The sequence below is a fragment of the Simochromis diagramma genome, unplaced genomic scaffold (genome assembly GCF_900408965.1).
Source record: "Simochromis diagramma unplaced genomic scaffold, fSimDia1.1 OVJJ01000205.1, whole genome shotgun sequence".
Classification (NCBI taxonomy): Eukaryota; Metazoa; Chordata; class Actinopteri; order Cichliformes; family Cichlidae; genus Simochromis; species Simochromis diagramma.
In genome coordinates this window covers 13,340,896-13,358,931 of record NW_024386782.1, presented here as the reverse complement: position 1 = coordinate 13,358,931, position 18,036 = coordinate 13,340,896, and the positions used below count along the sequence as shown (strand labels likewise).

General features: G+C 42.2%; 1 protein-coding gene across 2 annotated transcripts in view; it reads left to right on the top strand.

Annotated features, from left to right (window-relative positions):
• Positions 1–15,435, top strand: part of LOC120727595 (protein unc-13 homolog A-like) — a 34,782-nt gene extending 19,347 nt beyond the window's left edge. For both annotated transcript variants that reach the window (XM_040021960.1, XM_040021961.1), the window contains 25 exons: positions 127–268; positions 479–648; positions 818–933; positions 1,480–1,643; positions 1,847–2,000; positions 3,165–3,233; positions 3,442–3,531; positions 3,876–4,010; positions 4,095–4,222; positions 4,856–4,941; positions 5,041–5,167; positions 5,264–5,360; positions 6,337–6,480; positions 6,561–6,638; positions 7,062–7,139; positions 7,223–7,311; positions 7,675–7,818; positions 8,288–8,411; positions 9,013–9,069; positions 9,168–9,248; positions 9,617–9,764; positions 10,227–10,283; positions 10,983–11,069; positions 12,421–12,577; positions 12,666–15,435. In XM_040021960.1, coding sequence (XP_039877894.1) covers positions 127–268; positions 479–648; positions 818–933; positions 1,480–1,643; positions 1,847–2,000; positions 3,165–3,233; positions 3,442–3,531; positions 3,876–4,010; positions 4,095–4,222; positions 4,856–4,941; positions 5,041–5,167; positions 5,264–5,360; positions 6,337–6,480; positions 6,561–6,638; positions 7,062–7,139; positions 7,223–7,311; positions 7,675–7,818; positions 8,288–8,411; positions 9,013–9,069; positions 9,168–9,248; positions 9,617–9,764; positions 10,227–10,283; positions 10,983–11,069; positions 12,421–12,577; positions 12,666–12,954 — 3,011 coding nt within the window. In that variant the 3' untranslated portion in view covers positions 12,955–15,435. The remainder of the gene's footprint in view (positions 1–126; positions 269–478; positions 649–817; positions 934–1,479; positions 1,644–1,846; positions 2,001–3,164; positions 3,234–3,441; positions 3,532–3,875; positions 4,011–4,094; positions 4,223–4,855; positions 4,942–5,040; positions 5,168–5,263; positions 5,361–6,336; positions 6,481–6,560; positions 6,639–7,061; positions 7,140–7,222; positions 7,312–7,674; positions 7,819–8,287; positions 8,412–9,012; positions 9,070–9,167; positions 9,249–9,616; positions 9,765–10,226; positions 10,284–10,982; positions 11,070–12,420; positions 12,578–12,665) is intronic.
• The last annotated feature ends 2,601 nt before the right edge of the window (positions 15,436–18,036 follow it).

Sequence of the window (18,036 nt, the reverse complement as noted above, 5' to 3'; positions counted from 1 at the left end):
ATGTAAAGCCCATAGATGCAAGTTTGATTTTTATTTTCAGAAGCTGTTTTTTCTTTTTCTTTCTTTTGTAAGAGAGTTGAAAAGATGTTTTTATACATTTACCTTTGTCTCTCGCCTCTTGCTCAGTGGTGTGTGCCCAGGGCCTTCAGGCTAAAGACAAAACAGGCTCCAGCGACCCGTATGTAACTGTTCAAGTTGGAAAAACCAAGAAGAGGACAAAGACCATCTATGGTAACCTCAACCCTGTGTGGGAAGAGAGCTTCCACTTGTGAGTCCACTAGAAAGCCTATCATAAAAGTTTCAAATGCAAACGATATCTTATTAAAAGTTGTTGAAAATTAAATTTTTATGGTTTGTTTTTATGTCTAAGGCCCACGCAGTAGTTGTAGTTTATTTGGACTAATTTCCCCCACCCTTTCTGTATTACAGTTGTCAACTTTTTATGTTTTCCACCCGTTTGTCCCCCTTCTTCATCCAGTGAATGCCACAACTCATCTGACCGCATCAAGGTCCGTGTGTGGGATGAAGACGATGACATCAAGTCTCGCGTGAAACAGAGGTTCAAACGTGAGAGCGATGACTTCCTGGGTCAAACCATCATCGAAGTCCGCACTCTGAGCGGGGAGATGGACGTCTGGTACAACCTAGGTGAGTTTTTGTGGAACAGGAGAAGAGGCTGAAAAGGGGATAGTGTGTTAGAGATGAATGAGAAGATCAACAAGTCAGTAAGAAATAACAGATAATTGAAGTGCTTGTCTGTTGTAGATAGGAGAAATTTTAGCCAACTAAGGGGACATTTCTTACTTTCTCGTGACAGACAAGAGAACAGATAAGTCTGCTGTGTCTGGAGCAATTCGGATGCACATAAGTGTGGAGATCAAAGGAGAGGAGACGGTGGCTCCTTACCATGTCCAGTACACCTGTCTTCATGAGGTCAGTCTGCACAAACATGTGGTGGAAATCCTTTAACCTCCTAGGACCTGGCGTCCACATATGCAGACATCACATTTTGGGTTATTTAGACCAAAATACTCAATTTTGCTCTACAAGGGCCTGATATCCACTTACGAGGACATTATACTGCTACTGTTCTATCAAAATTTTAAACGAATATCCTCATATTTGGCTCTTATTTTTCTTAAAAACAAAAATAAGGTTAAAAAAAAAATCTGGTAATTCTTTGTTTTTACATTCATCTGGCCCCAATATGACCAAATATCAAAGAGAAATTAAAAATGCATGCCGTGGAAGAGTTCGGGTCTTAGGAGGTCTTTTTGGAATATTTTAATTATTTATTATATCAGATCCAGTCAGTTTACTTGTGGATGTCACACAGTTTACACAGACATAAATGGGCATATTTAGGTCTAATACTATCATTTTATCCTGCTAATTGCTATTTAACTGCCAGTGATAATGTAAACATTTTTATAGCTTAGTAGATAAAATCGCCCTTACTTCCTCTTTGTATGTGTTCAGCATTTGTTCCAGTACACAACTGAGGAGCAAAACGGCGGTGTGGTAAAGATTCCTGACGCCAAAGGAGATGATGCCTGGAAGGTGTACTTTGATGAAACGGCTCAGGAGATTGTTGATGAGTTTGCCATGAGATATGGAGTGGAGTCCATCTACCAGGCCATGACGTTAGTATCCCAAACAGATCCACGAGAGCCAAATTTAAATGTTTGAAACGTGAAGCGATGACGTGCTAATAAATGGTTTCATGAAGCACACAGTGCATCTAAATCTTGACCACACAGTGTATTTTCTTACCGTGCAATGTAGGAATATGAGATAAGAAGTAAATGTACTAAATCTTTGCCTTTTTGCCACATCCACCCCACAGCCATTTTGCCTGCTTGTCATCGAAGTACATGTGCCCAGGAGTGCCAGCCGTGATGAGCACACTACTTGCCAACATCAATGCTTACTACGCCCACACTACCCAGTCCTCCAACAATGTTTCAGCCTCAGACAGATTTGCTGCATCAAACTTTGGAGTGAGTCCCTGAAAGATTTTGTCCTTTCTTATATGTGACTATACGCACATGGGACAATTTATTAGGTACACCTTGCTAGTACCAGTTTTGACATCGTTTTGCCTTCAGAACTGCTTTAATTTGTCATGGCACAAATTCAGCAGTGTACTGGCAACATTCCTCAGAGATTTTGGTCCATACATAATAATGATGCTATCTGTTGACTGTGGAAGCCATCTGAGTGCAGAGAACTCATTATCATGTTAAGAAACCAGTTTGAGATGATCTGAGCTTTGCGACACGGTGCGCAGTTAGAAAAGGATGGTTATGCTGAGCAACAGTACTTGGATAGGCTGTGGTGTTTAAATGAAATTCAGTTGGCAGGAGGACGCCAGAGTGTACCAAGAAAATGTCACCCACACCATTACACCTCCACCAACAGCCCGAACCGTTGATAAAGGCAGGATGGATCCATGCTTTCATGTTGTTTACACCAAATTCTGACACTACCATCTGAATGTTGCAGCAGAAATAAGGTCTCATCAGACCAGACAGTGTTTTTTCAGCCTCTGATTGTCCAATTTTGGTGAGTTTGTGTGAACTGTAGTTTCAGTTTCCTGTTCGTAGCTGACAGGAGAGCCACCCGATGTGATCTTCTGCTGCCGCAGCCCATCTGCTTCGAGGCTCAACATGTTGTGTTTTCAGACATGCTTTTCTGTGGAATATTTGTTTATTTGAGTCACTGTGGGCTTCCTATCAACTCAAAGCGGGCTGCTCATTCCCCTCCAACTTCTGGGATCAGTAAGGCGTTTTCATCCGGAAAACTGCTTTTATACCATTCTCTGTACACCCTGGAGATGGTTGTGTGGGAAAATCCCAGTAGTATTGGCTGATTAGATATTTGGGTTAACTGGCAGTTGAACAGGTGTACCTAACAAAGTGGCCAGTGAGTGTATAGTGTAAGAGGAATTATATGATAATTTAAAAATCCTATGAGAAATAAGATAGTATCTCGCTTAAACACCCTAAAAAAGGACGTTAAATGTGTCACTGCCTACTTTGTTAAACTTGTAATGAGCTGAACGTCATCAGATCCATCCTAACTTTGTTTAGTCAAATGGTTGCAAATAATCCTCCAGTCGTGTTACGTTCTTTCATTTTTTTTCTGCATCTTTTCCTTTGTAGAAGGAGAGGTTTGTCAAACTGCTGGATCAGCTGCACAACTCCCTGAGAATTGACTTGTCCATGTATCGGGTAATTACTTCTCTTATTTCTTTTAGAAAATGTGCTAAACAATTTCATTCTTAATTACACGCAGCTTACATAGTATCACAAGTGTTCCTGTTTGTCAGTCTCTTGCTCCTGATTTTCTGAGTGCATGCATCGTTTAAATAATAAATAGCATGCTTTTAAGCTACTTCGACATGTTATATTTTTTAATTAGTTCTGTTTGCGTTTTCAGAATAACTTCCCTGCCAGCAGTCCCGAAAGACTGCAAGACCTCAAGTCTACTGTTGACCTTTTGACTAGTATCACTTTTTTTAGGATGAAGGTAAGAATTTTCTTTTCTTTTCTTTCTTCTTTTCTCTTTTTTTCCTTCTAAACACATTAGAAAAATGTCAGTACTTTCTAGAAGCAGCCTGAGGCACAAACTGAGAATCAGCCTCATCAGCATAACCCTACATAAACTTAAGCTATTAGCATGAAGCACTGTAATATGTGTGCGTGTGCTCATTTTTGTGTGGCTGCTACTGTACACGGGTGCCATTTATGCAGCTCAGTGAGTTTACGGTTAAATTCCCAGTGAGAAAACCCTCCTGATGACGCTGTGTGTGCCTGGTAAATGCTTTGAGGTGTTTTCAGTTCAGCAATATGCTCTTTAATATTTGTTTTCAGGTCCAGGAGCTGCAGAGTCCCCCAAGGGCAAGTCAGGTGGTTAAGGATTGTGTAAAAGCCTGTCTCAACTCCACCTACGAATACATTTTCAACAACTGCCATGACCTCTACAACAGGGAATATCAGACAGACCCTGTGAGTGTGCCTCTGATTTTGTGTACAGATGCTGCTGTTGCAGTTTTAGGGCCTTTACAGTGAAAGAAACCTTTCTCATTTCAGTCAAAAGCTGTCCCTCCAGATGAGCAGGGTCCCAGCGTCAAGAACCTGGACTTCTGGTCGAAACTCATCACCCTTATTGTGTCCATCATAGAGGAGGACAAAAACTCGTACACTCCTTGCCTTAATCAGTGAGTGTGTGCTTATAAGATTTGTCTGACTCTACGTAGTTATTATACACAGGCAATGCTGAAATATCAAGGCTAGTCTATGAAAGGCAGTCTACACGATGCATAATTCTTTTTGTCTGAGTCCAAAGATTCTTGTAAGGACTGACTAGTCTATGAAAGGCTTTATTATTTAATGGGTGGTGGGTGTGATGGAACAAAAAAGGAACAAAAAGGGAAACAGAAGTTGTTATGAGACACAAATAGCATCCTTTCAGCACAAAATCCAAAGAGGGCACAATGTCTAGGAAATCAAACAGTATCAACTCCATTATGTAATTGTGCTTGCAGCAGTCCCTTAGTTTATGTTCATAAAATAACTCCTGCAGCTTTGCTGGTTGTGTATTTTTAATATTTTAGTACAAATTTAAATAAACCCATAGCTTTTTTTGGAGGAAGAAAACTGAGAATAATAGTATCTTGATAATTTCATATTCTCTCTGTGGTGGATTTCTCTCTGCTGGCAGCTGAAAACATGCTGTGAAAACACTGATGGAGTTACACAAGAAAGAGCCTGGGCTGTCTTGTTAAATAATACAGCACCATTACTGAATATGGAGCTGGATTTAGTCCTGAGCACTGTGATGTCTCCTTCAGGTTTCCCCAGGAACTCAATGTGGGCAAGATCAGCGCTGAAGTCATGTGGAACATGTTTGCACAAGATATGAAGTACGCTATGGAGGGTAAGTGTTCAGGGTGATGAGATGGGAGTGATGGGCTTTTTTTATTTTGGAATTTTTGCGTGTAATTTTCCTCACCCGTTCTTCCACTTTGATATTCAGAGCATGAGAAGCAACGCCTGTGCAAAAGTGCAGATTATATGAATTTGCACTTCAAGGTGAAGTGGCTCTATAATGAGTACTGCAAAGAACTTCCCACTTTCCAGAAGCACGTACCTGAATATCCAGCGTGAGTATTTTTCTATAGCACCGCATGCTTTTCCTGAAACATTTACCACCGTGGCATAAAGATTTATGTTGCCCTTTGTCATTCTGTGTTGTGCAGCTGGTTTGAGCCATTTGTCATCATGTGGTTGGACGAGAATGAGGAAGTGTCCAGAGATTTTCTCCACGGGGCCCTCGAGAGGGACAAAAAAGATGGGGTAACTGTTTTCAGACATGATCTTAGGTTATGTATTATCAGATTTTCAGGTGTTGCTGTAGTTAAATCCTCATATGTATCTGTTTTAAATACTGACATATGCATAAAACTTCATAAGATTACACCCACAATGTCAAACATTATGAGATGCAGTTTTATGCCTGCCTTATTTCGCATTTTAAGGAATAGTTAAACTTTTTTGGAACTACAAAATTATGGAGGAAAATGTTGAACAATCACATTCTGTTGAGACAGCAATTGAATACATAGTGAAAACTTAAATGAGGCCCATCACCTGAAGGCAAATCCCCCCGAAAAATGTATTCATGCAATTTCCATGCAAATTCTGGAATTTCTCATCATCTCTCTGACTCAGTGCATCCCAAACTAAGAAGAAAGGGTTGAATGCCTCAAGGGAGTCAATAATGGCTCGATACTGACTCAATACCAAAGTGAAAAAATGCCTCACTGCACCAGTTAGTGCACACATACACACACACACATAAGTACCATGAAGCATCTCACACTCTCAGTCTGGCTCACATCAAAAAGTCGATACAAAGCAGCTGAAGAGTCTCCCAGCTCATATGTCGGGGATCCTTTGGGTCCAATTACTGTCACCAGAGGCGGCTTCTGCTTTCCTGTGTCAGCAAAAAAACGATCCCCAGGCTCCGGCGCTTACCATAACATTATTCACTTCTTGGCTAATGGCCGGGCTGTTAATGAGGGACTTGTTTCCCATCATGCCCCTCTGATCGCCTTGATCCCCCTGATCCAAAAGATTTTAGAAGAACTTTTTTTAAATGTCGTCACAGGAAGCTGACCTCGGGGTCAGCTCCATTGTTCCAGATGTGAGTTTCTCCCGTTGGTGGCCATCAGGGGATTCGAGCCCTGTCTGTGTTAGTGTCAGTGCTCAGGTCAATGTGATGTACCGCTTGCTTCTAATACTTCTCCTGCTCTTTCTTGTTGATCAACAGTTCCAGGTAACGTCAGAGCACGCTCTGTTCTCCTGCTCAGTGGTGGACGTGTTCTCTCAGCTCAATCAGAGCTTTGAAATCATCCGTAAACTGGAGTGTCCTGACCCTCAGATCGTTGGAAACTACATGAAGAGATTTGCCAAGGTGACTTTCACCGACTAACTCTCTCACAGAGTGTTTCCCCGCTGTCATATATGTCTAACTATTACTATTTTATTTTTTAGACGATTGGCAATGTCCTGCTGTCTTATGCTGACATCATAGCAAAGGACTTTCCAAATCATGTCAAGAAAGAGAAAGTGGTAAGCGTGGAAAAACTGTGGAGCTCGAACTGCATTTTATGTTCTACACTGATTGGTGTAAATGGTCAAGTTGATTAATTTGAACATAATAAACTGTTCCTCAGTGTAATAGCTGTGCCCAGGTTGCAGCTCTCAAAGTGAATTAGGGCTGTGTAATTAGCTGAATGTGATATAAGGTTGGGGAAATGTGGGCTGCACTCCCAGAGAGACTAGGAGCCCCCGGAGGTGCACTAATTACTGAAAACTCTTGCTTCTGCTACCCTGCATCAAAAGAGTGCTTTCACAGACAAGGCAATAAAAAAGTTGAGGCCTAACCTTGATTGATCACAATAAAAAGCCAGGAGCAGACAGAGGATGGGGATGGAGAGAGGGGGGTGAAAGAGACAAAAGTGTGTGTAATGATTTTTCTCCTTCTCCCGTCAGCCATGTATCATAATCAATAACATCCAGCAGCTCAGAGTTCAGCTGGAGAAGATGTTTGAGGCCATGGGAGGCAAAGATGTGAGTTTCCAAACGGGCTGTTTTCATTTCGGTTGTTCTCATGTGACCCGGCTGTTGCACTCAACACATCTGTCTTCTTCCAGCTCAATGTGGAGGCCAGCGACTTCCTGAAGGAGCTGCAGAACAAACTGAATAGCGTCATGGATGACCTCAGCCGCATCTTTGCTGTCAGGTGTGTGCGTCTGTTTGTCACCCTGAAACCACAGTAGCTTTAACACACACTTAGAAAAATATTTGTGGCCCAAAAAAGCTGATTTTAAGTAATTCAATTACATTTAAATCTTTCATGTAATCTTGTTACATAAGTACAAAATGTTAAATTTTATGGAAAATAGTCAAATGAACTGTACTTGGCTGGTATACACTCGGTTTATACCAAGTATATTTTCCTTAATGATTAATAATCTGAATAAATAATCTTTTGATTTTCTTTTTTTCAGTTACATTTTATTCAAAATTATTCCATCATGTTCGTGGGGACAAAGAATAATTTTTTGAGTCCGTTTCATTTGAATATTTCCACACGATGATATAGTTTCCAGCCGCAGATCGAGGATAACGTGAGGCAAATGGGGGACATCCTAGCCCAGGTCAAAGGTCAGACTGTCCCAGCAAATGGCAGTGTAGTGCAGGAAGCTGACAATGTCCTGCAACCCATCATGGACTTCCTGGACAGCAAGTAAGTGTCTCTCCATGGACCATCAATAAAGTTTAAAAAAACAACTTAAATTTGTCTCAAGAGTTGGGATCAAATGTTGAGATTTCTTGACCTTACCTACAAAAACAGAAAAAAAATGCTTTTTATTGATTTTTTTTTTTTTTAAATGGCCACATTTTCAGTTGCTGCTTTTGCTATGAAAAATTCCAATATTTTGCACAATAAGCATTTTATAGAAAAAAAGGATTGCCATGAAACCAAAAAAAGTTTTGCTCCAAGTCCAACAATGCCACTGCTAACAAAAAAACCAAATAGATACTTTTATTTTGAAAAACCCTAGCCAAAAGCCTCAAACAAGGGTAATGTCTATTTTTCCCTGTGGCTGTATCTGATGATCAAAATGAATAAAAAGAAATTACACCCATGACTGAAATCATGTTTTAAGCTGTTATAGTGTGTGTTAAGAGATTCTGTGTTCTTTGTGTTTTAGCTTATCACTGTTTGCTAAGATCTGTGAGAAAACGGTCCTGAAGAGAGTGCTAAAGGAGCTGTGGAAGCTGGTGATGAACACGATGGAAAAAACAATCGTGCTTCCAACCCTTACTGACCAGACGGTACGTGTTTAAAAAACAAGACAGCCGCCCCCCGGATATTTTCACCCTTTTCCTCTTTAGTGTTTTGGTTTGCTGCGTTACCCTGGATTTGTACATTAACCCATCTATCCTGCCGTTTTTCTTGTTCATCCTTTCATAGGTGATTGTAAGTATATGTGCAGCCTTTTTAAGCATGAAGAAACACTCTTCTTTTTTTAAACAGGGATCTTAACTTCACTCTTCATAGCCTTTGTCACTTTTTTCTATGTGGATACAGTGCATCAGTTCAAAAACTCAGTTCAGATGGCAGCACAGTGCACCAGAGGCAGCGTTACGTGACAATGAGTCCCTGCAGTACTGCTGACTGCACACTTAAGCACTTAAACTATAATCCTCCTTGCTGTTGAGAACTTTCCAAAGACATAACCTTTTTGCTTTGTTTGTTTAGAAGGTAATTTTCACTCAAATCAACGTTACTAAAGTGCATAAACCAGCATAAAACTTGGAGTTTGCTCACATGTCACCTTGCAAATCTTCCTCACTGGCACATCTCAGAAAACTCCACTTGTTTCTTTTATCCACTCACTCTGCACCACCTGGTCTTTGTGTCTCTCCTCGACAGGGAACTCAGATGATCTTCAATGCTGCAAAGGAGTTGGGACAGCTTTCAAAGCTGAAGGTGATTAAAAATAGATGAGTGGAACAAGAACATGTCTAAAAAATTGCATTTATTGAATGTCAGCAGTACAGAATGACTCCTCTCTCCCTGTCCTGCAGGAACACATGGGCCGAGAGGAGGCCAAGGCTCTGACTCCTAAGCAGTGTGCAGTAATAGAGCTAGCGCTGGACACCATTAAGGTATGAGGAGGTGATCACGTGTTTTTTAGGCAGCACATATTATAGAATCTCCCTACTTAATATGGACACTGTGATCATACATGAGACTTGTCTTTAAATCAATAGAAAAAAGAAGTATTCTCCATTCTTAATCAACCCACCTTAAATGTGACTCTTAATCACTGTTGCATCTGCTAGGTTTGGCGCACATTTAGAGATCTTTAAATTACTTCTTCATTGCTTGCATACTGACAGCCCTGATGCACGCTACAAGGCAGTTTAGTCGCACTCGCTCACATTACACGCTCTGCTTAGAGCTCGCTGTGTCTGCCGTCTATCTGCCATTCGGTTATCCTCAATAAGCGTGTCATGTCACATCTGTTACACAGCAATACTTCCACGCCGGCGGTGTGGGCCTGAAGAAAACGTTTCTGGAAAAGAGTCCAGATCTGCAGTCTCTGCGCTACGCCCTGTCTCTATACACGCAGGCCACAGACAAACTCATCAGGAAGTTTGTCCTCTCGCAGAACGCTCAGGGTACGACTTCAATCTGAGTCACACACACACGGTCACAAGGTAGCTTCAAACAATTTCACACAAATAAGCTTTCAGATGTTCTCAAAGCGCTCAGCTGCTTATTCTTTGTTACTGTGGTTTATGGAATTAAACAGGATTATGGGATTAAAAAGAATGACTTGCTTACAGTACAGAAAATGCTTAATTCACTGGTTGAGTGAGTTATGGTAGGAAAACTGCAAAATACTCTTTGCCTTTGCTTGTTTTAGATACAAAGTATATAAGTTTAAAAGCCTGAAGATGGTTTGTAGGTCAGAGACACGTTTCTGGACACCTTGCTGAGGGATACCTAATCCTTTAGGTGTCAGACACATCAGCCAGAACCACTTCTATAAACTGTTGGGTTGGAAAATGATATTCATGTGCAGATGTACTAGTGTGAGCTTGTTCTTTTAATACTAACTTCCTTTCATTTCCCCTCAGTCCATGGAGGAAAAGGGATCAGGTACACAGCGAACGAAGACACACCACCAGAAAAAGGTACAAGTCTGCAGTGTTATGTAACGTCTGCATGTCCCCCAGGGCAAACCTGCAGCACTCAAGCTTCTGCTCAGATACATTTGTGATCAAACTGTCAGGAACCCAAGATAACCTGACTGCGAGCAGTGTTCGCTTTGGGCACAGTTCAGATCTCACTCTGCTCCCTCTTCTTTTTTTTTGCTTTTTACTTGATTAAAGTACATGCCCAGTTATGAAAGATGTAGCCTGCTACATTACAGTATGCATACCCTGCCTGCTGCATGAGACACAGAAACATGATATTTAAGACAGCAGTGGTAGTTAATTAAAAGCAGTGTTTGTTCAGTCTGTTTTAGTTTCCTTTCATATTAATCTCCTTTTTTCTTTTCAGTTCAGAGTTTGTAGTATCTTTAACAAATTAAGATTTCTCACTGCATTAGAGTTTGCCATTTTCTTTGCATTACAGCTCGCACAAAAGCCGCTTTACCCGGCCACCAGATTATCTCAGAGAACTCCTGCCTGCATGCGCACGTTTGCGCATGTGTGTAACATCTGCATGTTTAAATATAGTTCACAGTCTGCTGATACATTACAATTCTTGAAGTCATACATCTCAACTGTGCTACATCAGGGTCTGCAGAAAACACAAGTTCACAGCCATGGAAAGATAAAGTAGGGGCACAGTTGCCTGTCATCCACTAACAGAGCGTGTCTTTGCAGCGTCTGGAGTGGATGCAGTCGGTGAGGGGGTCATGAATGTGGACATTTTACCCCAGCCTAATGGAGAACACAAGATCAGTGTGAAAGGTAAAAATAGCAGAGCAGCTTTTGCTGTTGTGTCTTCTGTCACCTTCTTTTGTTTTTTCACTTAAAGCTGTTCAGTCGGCAGAAATGTGAAGAAGGCAGAAAAACAAACAGCCCCTCCCACCAGACTAGTACAGCCATCTGCATCATGGCAGAATTCAAACCCTGCTCTTTCAGGTGGAAGCTGCTCAAATGCTCAAAGAAGGGTGTCAAACATAAGGTCTAGGGGCCAGAATCGGCCAGGCAAAGACTCCAGTGTGACTCACTGGATAGATTTGGAAAATATGGAGGCCATACATTTGGAACTTTTAACTGTATTTTCACAATTTGTACAGATTTGGCTACTGATCAAGCTTTCGCCTATGGTGATTCATGCTACGTCAAAGTAAATAAGTAATAGATAAACAATTAAATGGCATAAAAGTACCTGTTGTTTTTTTTACTATCTGCTACAGACAGTAAGTGTTTGAAAATAAAGGGCAAATCTTTGTGCTTAATTGAGCAGTTTTACAGATCTCTTTTTTTACAAATTTAGCCTGAAGAGTCATGCTGATAGATGCATGCTTTCATTCATTACAGCAGCATTTCTTTATCATGTAGAAAAAAGAAATACATAGAACTCTTGAAACTACACTTCTTGTTCTTAAATCAAGATGTCTCAGGGGTGTGTGGTTAAACTTGTTTACACTAACACAAAGGGGAACCGGCCCATTTACCATCAAAGTGGCCTGTATGTGGCCCACAGCGTAAAATGCACTGCTGTATACAAAACAAAGCAAAAGCCAAATGTGATTTTATTCTACTCAGTCTCGCCTCTCATGCTGTCACCACTTCCACAGAATGCACATTACAGTCAACAGTCTGACCCTATGGGACGAATTCTCAGTGCAAAAGCCGATGAGTTAAAAAACAAACAAACAAAACGAAAAAAAACCAAGCATGCTCCTGACGTGTCGCCTTCAGATTTAGACAGAGTGGACTTTGAAGTCTGCTGTTTGGTCTCGGGATCCTAGCCAGAGAATCGGCTCTCATCACTGTGATGATCATTGACACAGAAGCTGATGTTTCCTCTCACTGAGGTCCACAGCAAACAGAGTGTAAACAGAATTTGTATAATAGCAATATGAGAATAACGGCTGCTCTATAAGCAGTCCAGAGGTGCACGAGGAGAGGTACTTAGAAAGGACTAAAGTCACTGGTTGTATTTTCCACTGCTGATCTGGTCTCCTGTATTTTATAAAGTCTGAAAGCAGACCCACAGGAGCCTTAATTTCCTCTCAGACCAATTTAATCATGCTGAAAGTTTGTTATGGATTTATTACTCATGTTGCCTACCCTGGCTTTCTGTGTCCAGTGATCGCTGCTAATGACCTGAAATGGAAAGCACAGGGCTTCAGGCCTTTCGTCGAAGTCTACATCATCGGCCCTCACCTGAGTGACAAGAAGAGGAAATTTGCCACCAAGTCCAAGAACAACAGCTGGTCGCCAAAGTTCAATGAGAGCTTCCAGTAGTGAGTGTCCACTCAGTCTGATTTGCAGCACCAGCTGATCCAGAAGAGACAAGCTGACCTTTATCGTGTGTTTTCTGTCTCGTTCCAGCTCGCTGGGCACTGAGGTCGGGCCAGAGAGCTACGAGCTGCAAGTGTGCGTGAAGGACTACTGCTTCGCCAGGGAGGACCGCACCGTGGGCATGGCCGTGCTGCAGGTGAAGGACATAGCCAACAAGGGCAGCGTCACCTGCTGGATGCCGCTGGGCAGACGCGTCCACATGGACGAGACGGGCCTGACGGTGTTGCGCATCCTCTCTCAGCGCAACAACGACGACGTGGCGAAAGAGTTCGTCAAACTCAAGTCAGACCAGCGTTCGGCCGAAGAGGGCCGCAGCTGAGGGGAGGGAGAGGAGAGCGAGAGAGCACGTGTGCACAGAGACGTACCTGACCGGCAAAGTGTTACGCACACATACTACTCACACCTGCATAGTTAGACAACCACGTGCAATACACAAGCACACACATAAAAATGCTCAGTTGTACATATCTCGCTTACATTATGCAACATTTACATCGCAATGTTATCAATGCAAACAAGCAGGAATATGTTTATATGAATCTCATTAGTCATTTCCCCCAAAAACTCTCCACTGAAGCCTCACATCCCCATCCCTCACTCACTCGTTCCTGCCACACTACGCCTTTTATACGCCGCGCATTTAGATGTGAGATAACGCTCACTGCATCCACAACAAGTCCATGTGAATAGGTTGAGAATGACCACTTTGCACTTTGCTCCTCGCCATAGCTATGCTCCGTCAGCCTGTCCGTCCGTCTGCTTGCCTGCCTGACTGTGTGTCGTTCTTCCAGTCCGTCTCCCCGACCCTCGTTGTTTTGCTCTTTGTAGGCTTCCCACGATGTAACATATTGTGTAATTTGGAGTTCAGACACAGATCTAAGATCAGCCCTCCTTCCCCTCAAAAACAGACAAACAAACAAAAAAAAACACAACACTGACCCTGGATCGTTTGACATCCAAGGTCAACATCACTGCTAGTCCTGTAATGTAATCTCCTGCATGTTGACCCCCAGGAACACTGTGATTATACTGTTCCCGCTCCCGTGTTAAAGATGGGTGCCTCCGATATGTTGTCTGTGTGAGCATGGTGCATTTAACCCCGGTACAGTAAGGTTTTTATAAAATGTGACATGACTAAGCGTTGTCATTGTGGAGAAGAAACACCACCAGTGGATCCATGACGTGCCGTGACGTGTGACGTGCCGTTAGGGGCAAAAGCCGCGGCCACACACAATGTGCAGTTTTTAAAATGTTTCTTGTTGCTTCACGTCACGACAAAACGGAGCAATACCCCGACGTCTTACCTTCCCCTCCCCCCTGAAGAGTGCACATTAATTTTTTTTAAAAAAGGGCTACAGGATGGGTGGACTGGGATGTCACTTCATGCACTAACTCATGCTGTCCGTGCTTCTGTTGCCCGCCTGCTTGTTCTGCCATTTAAACCTTGAAGTGTCACCGTGGAGGAACTCGAAACAAATAAAAAGGACACGTGGTGCCGAACAACCGCTCGGTGGAACACTTTCCTCCCGATCGCCTGCACACGCATCTGAACACATCTGTTCAAGGCAATAGTGGTTTGTTTCACCAACAAAGCTGGTGAATATGCTTTTTGTTAATGTATGCGTGAAGGGGTGTGTGTTTGTGAGAGCGTGTGTGTGTGTGTGTGTGTGTGTGTGTGTGGGCTGATAGTCACACCTGCAAAATGGGCTGTGAGATTGTGAGCAATACATTGTACCTACACACCCAAAACGTATGCGCTGTCAATAACTAACAGAAGCACCAACTGCACACTCTGCATGAAGGGAATGGGAAAGTTATGATCACGTGGTTTTTGTAACTCACTGAAATATTTTATTTGTGGACTCATAAAGTTCCCATTCCTGTTGGAAGTGTGTAATCTCTTTCTCACACGTTTTGGATAAGAAAGAAGGAACGTGTTTTGCTTTTGAATTACTGCTTTGCCTTCAGTAGGACCAAATTTGCACGAAGCAGAGCTCATGTTTTTCTTTTTTCTTTTTTTTTTATTCAAAGAATGAAGCCATCAGAGTCACCGCCAAGCATTTATGGTGTACAAGTGTCACTTTTAGTCATGTGAAAAGGTGAGCAAGCGTTCGCGGTCGCCATCCGGCTCGTCTTGTAGTCTCTGTGTAAAACTGAGTGATGTCAGTGACGCCGTGGGTAGGTTTTTGTTTTAACCCGGGCGTCACTGCTGGCCCTGTCACATGTTGTCTTCGCTTAACTGTTCAAAAGCTACCAAAAACTAATCGTCTGAATGTTATTTACTCTCAGCAGAGCCTTCTTTCTCCGATCGTCGGGATAGTTCAACCCTAAAAGCACGTCTTTCTTGGGGAGACCAAATCATGCCTCTGATTTAGGCCATTAAATTGCACTTGATCGTGCTTGATTTTGCTGTTGTTGCCCAACATTAAAAGGGGAACTCCACTGATTTTTACTGTTGCACAGGATTTGAGCGTTTGCTTATTTAAAAAGAGGGAGGGGTAGGAGAGTCAGTCCTGCTTAGTCCTGTCTGCTTGTGGCTTAAAGCTCTGCAGAGGGGGGAGATAACTGAAAAACAAATAACTAACCCAGACTGCATCGTGGGTAATGCAGTCCTCGAGGAAGAAGACTATATTGACAACATCTCCAAGCACTACCTTTTCCCCCCCTCTCTTTTGTTTGTTTTTACCTGCACACAAATCAGCGGAGTGCTCCTTTAAACACAGTTAAAACTTTTTGGGGGGGGTTGCCGTTGGTAACCCCAGAGCTCAAGACAAAAACTTGACATGTCAGGTTGTAGCTGAAAAAAAAAAGCAACAATAAATAAGTGATGACCCGGCCTGAGGCTCATTGGCTGCCTGGTTCACGTCTGTATGTGTGTACACATATACAGACACCACCACACATATGCACTGATGACACACACACACACGCACACACACACAGACCTCTGCTCAAGCACAAAAGGGCACATGTAAGATGACACACATGCATGCATGCACGCTGACACACCTCCGCGGAGACCAACGATGGCGCCCTGTGAATAGAATCAACTCCAGTTGCATGATGGGAAACTTTATTGTGCCAGCACGTGTCTCTTTGATGTTACTTGCTGTTTTGTTTTGGGGGGGTTTCTCCTCCTTCCCTGTTTTTACTTTCAAAGCTATGTAACGACAGCTCATCGGTGTTTTCTGTTGTTTCCAAAAGGCTTGTGAATACGTCATCTGTAACCAATACGAATGTAGTGAACACAGAACTCGCATGAGAGAATTATTTTCTACCGAGGATGTTTCTAATTTGTTTCTTATCATTATCGATTGTTCTTTAATGAGGATGAAGTGGAACTGGAATGCAGCCTGATTGTGATCTGCTTCCTATTAAAAGGACATTTGTGTCACAACCCAACCGTCTCTCTGAGAATCGCATCACTGCCTCTGAGTCGAAGCAGAAACAGTCATTTTTATTCTTACTTTGGGATGCAAGTGAGACCTAATCCAAGTTTCTAGTGTGAGTCTTTGAACACATCAACTGGCTTCTCTGTTCTGTGTGTGACCTCTGACCTCTATATGGAGCAAAAGAGGGGATCAAGTTTCAGCTGCCTCTCCACTGTGAAGAGTGAGGAAAGACAGGTGATCATTTCAGACTTAGGCTTTATACATGTTGTACTCTAAGCCCAGAGATTAGTATATTGTGGGCGGCACAGTTGTTAGCACTGTCACCTCATAGCGACAAGGTCCAAGAGTTTGCATGTTCTTCTTGTGTCTGCACGGCTACTCCTCTTCCTCCCACAGTCCAAAGACATGCATGTTTAGGGTGACTGGTGATTTAAGTTGGCCAACCAGAAAATTCAATTCAATTCAATTTTATTTATACAGCGCCAAATGACAACAACAGTTGCCTCAAGGCGCTTTATATTGTAAGGTAGGCCCTACAATAATACATATAGAGGAAAAAACCCAACAATCATGACCCCCTATGAGCAAACACTTCAGCAACAGTGGGAAGGAAAAACTCCCTTTTCTCCCAGGAAGAAACCTCCGGCAGAACCAGGCTCAGGGAGGGGCGGGGCCATCTGCTGCGACCGATTGGGGTGAGAGAAGGAAGACAGGATGAAAGACATGCTGTGGAAGAGAGACAGAGATTAATAACAAGTGTGATTCAGCAGAGAGGTATTCACAGCACTTCATTTGTTCCACATTTTGTCGCATTGCAGCTTTATTCCAGTATGGATTAGGTTTATTTTCACCTCAAAATTCTGCACATAATACTCCACAATGAAAAAGTTAAAAACAAAACAAAAACAAAACGCTAGCTTGAAATAATTGCAAATTTATTAAAAATCAAAACAAAAACATAAGGTGCTTCCTGTTTCCACTGATCATCTGTCAGCCCTAAACCAGATAAGTGGTCAGGAAGAAATAACTGTGGTTTTTTATCCCAAAGTTAACAAGGGTTGTAACAGATGAGTATTTTCATTTATGTTATATTTAACAAGGATGATATCAAATAATAAGATATTTGCTCTATAAAATGTGTGCTTTAACAGTCCATTGACCCCAGTGTGAGACAAGTTTCCATATCTGAGAATCTGGAAGGTTTACATTAGGATATTTGCAATTTAACCTTCTGTTAAATATAAAAGTGTTCATGTGACTTGATGCCATACTGCTGTTATTGGTTTTCTGAGTCTATAATTCAGATATTTAATGTCCAAGGCTGCCTTTTTGTTAAACAGCCTCAACACTTCCTGTTACAATTTTGCCAAATGTTTAAACAGATTTCCAGAAACAGCGTCTCAGAAATCTAAACACAAACTGAAGGGAATTAAAACCGCACCTTTAAAAACAAACATCTTCTGAAAAATGAAAGCCGGCACTCAAAACCGTGCCCTCTCTTCTGTTTGCCTCCACCACAACAACCCCGCACAGCTGTTATCAGCCTGTGTCTTGCAAAGCATCAAATAAACACTTATGTGATCAGTTCAAAACAAAACCATTTGAAGAGTCTGCGCATGTTCAGGCTTCAGATTTAAATGCATGGGTTTCCCTTTCGGTGAAGTGCACGCTTTTTGGTCCTGAAACAGCATTTATATCACATGTCAGACTACATACATTCAGAAGCCGCTCTATTATGTACGCCTGTTCAACTGCTCTTTAATGCAACTATCCACTCAAACAGTCACAGGTCAGTAATTCAAAGCATTAAGGCATGCAGATGTGCACGCTGAAGTTCAAACTGAGCATCAGGAAGAAAGGTGAGTGAAAGCTGCATGGTTGTTGGTCTGAGTATTTCACAAACTGCTGATCTCCTGGGATTTTCCCACACAGCCATCTCCAGGGTTTACAGTGAATGGTCTGAAATGACAAAATTCTCTGGTTCTCTGGGTGAAAATACCTTGATGATG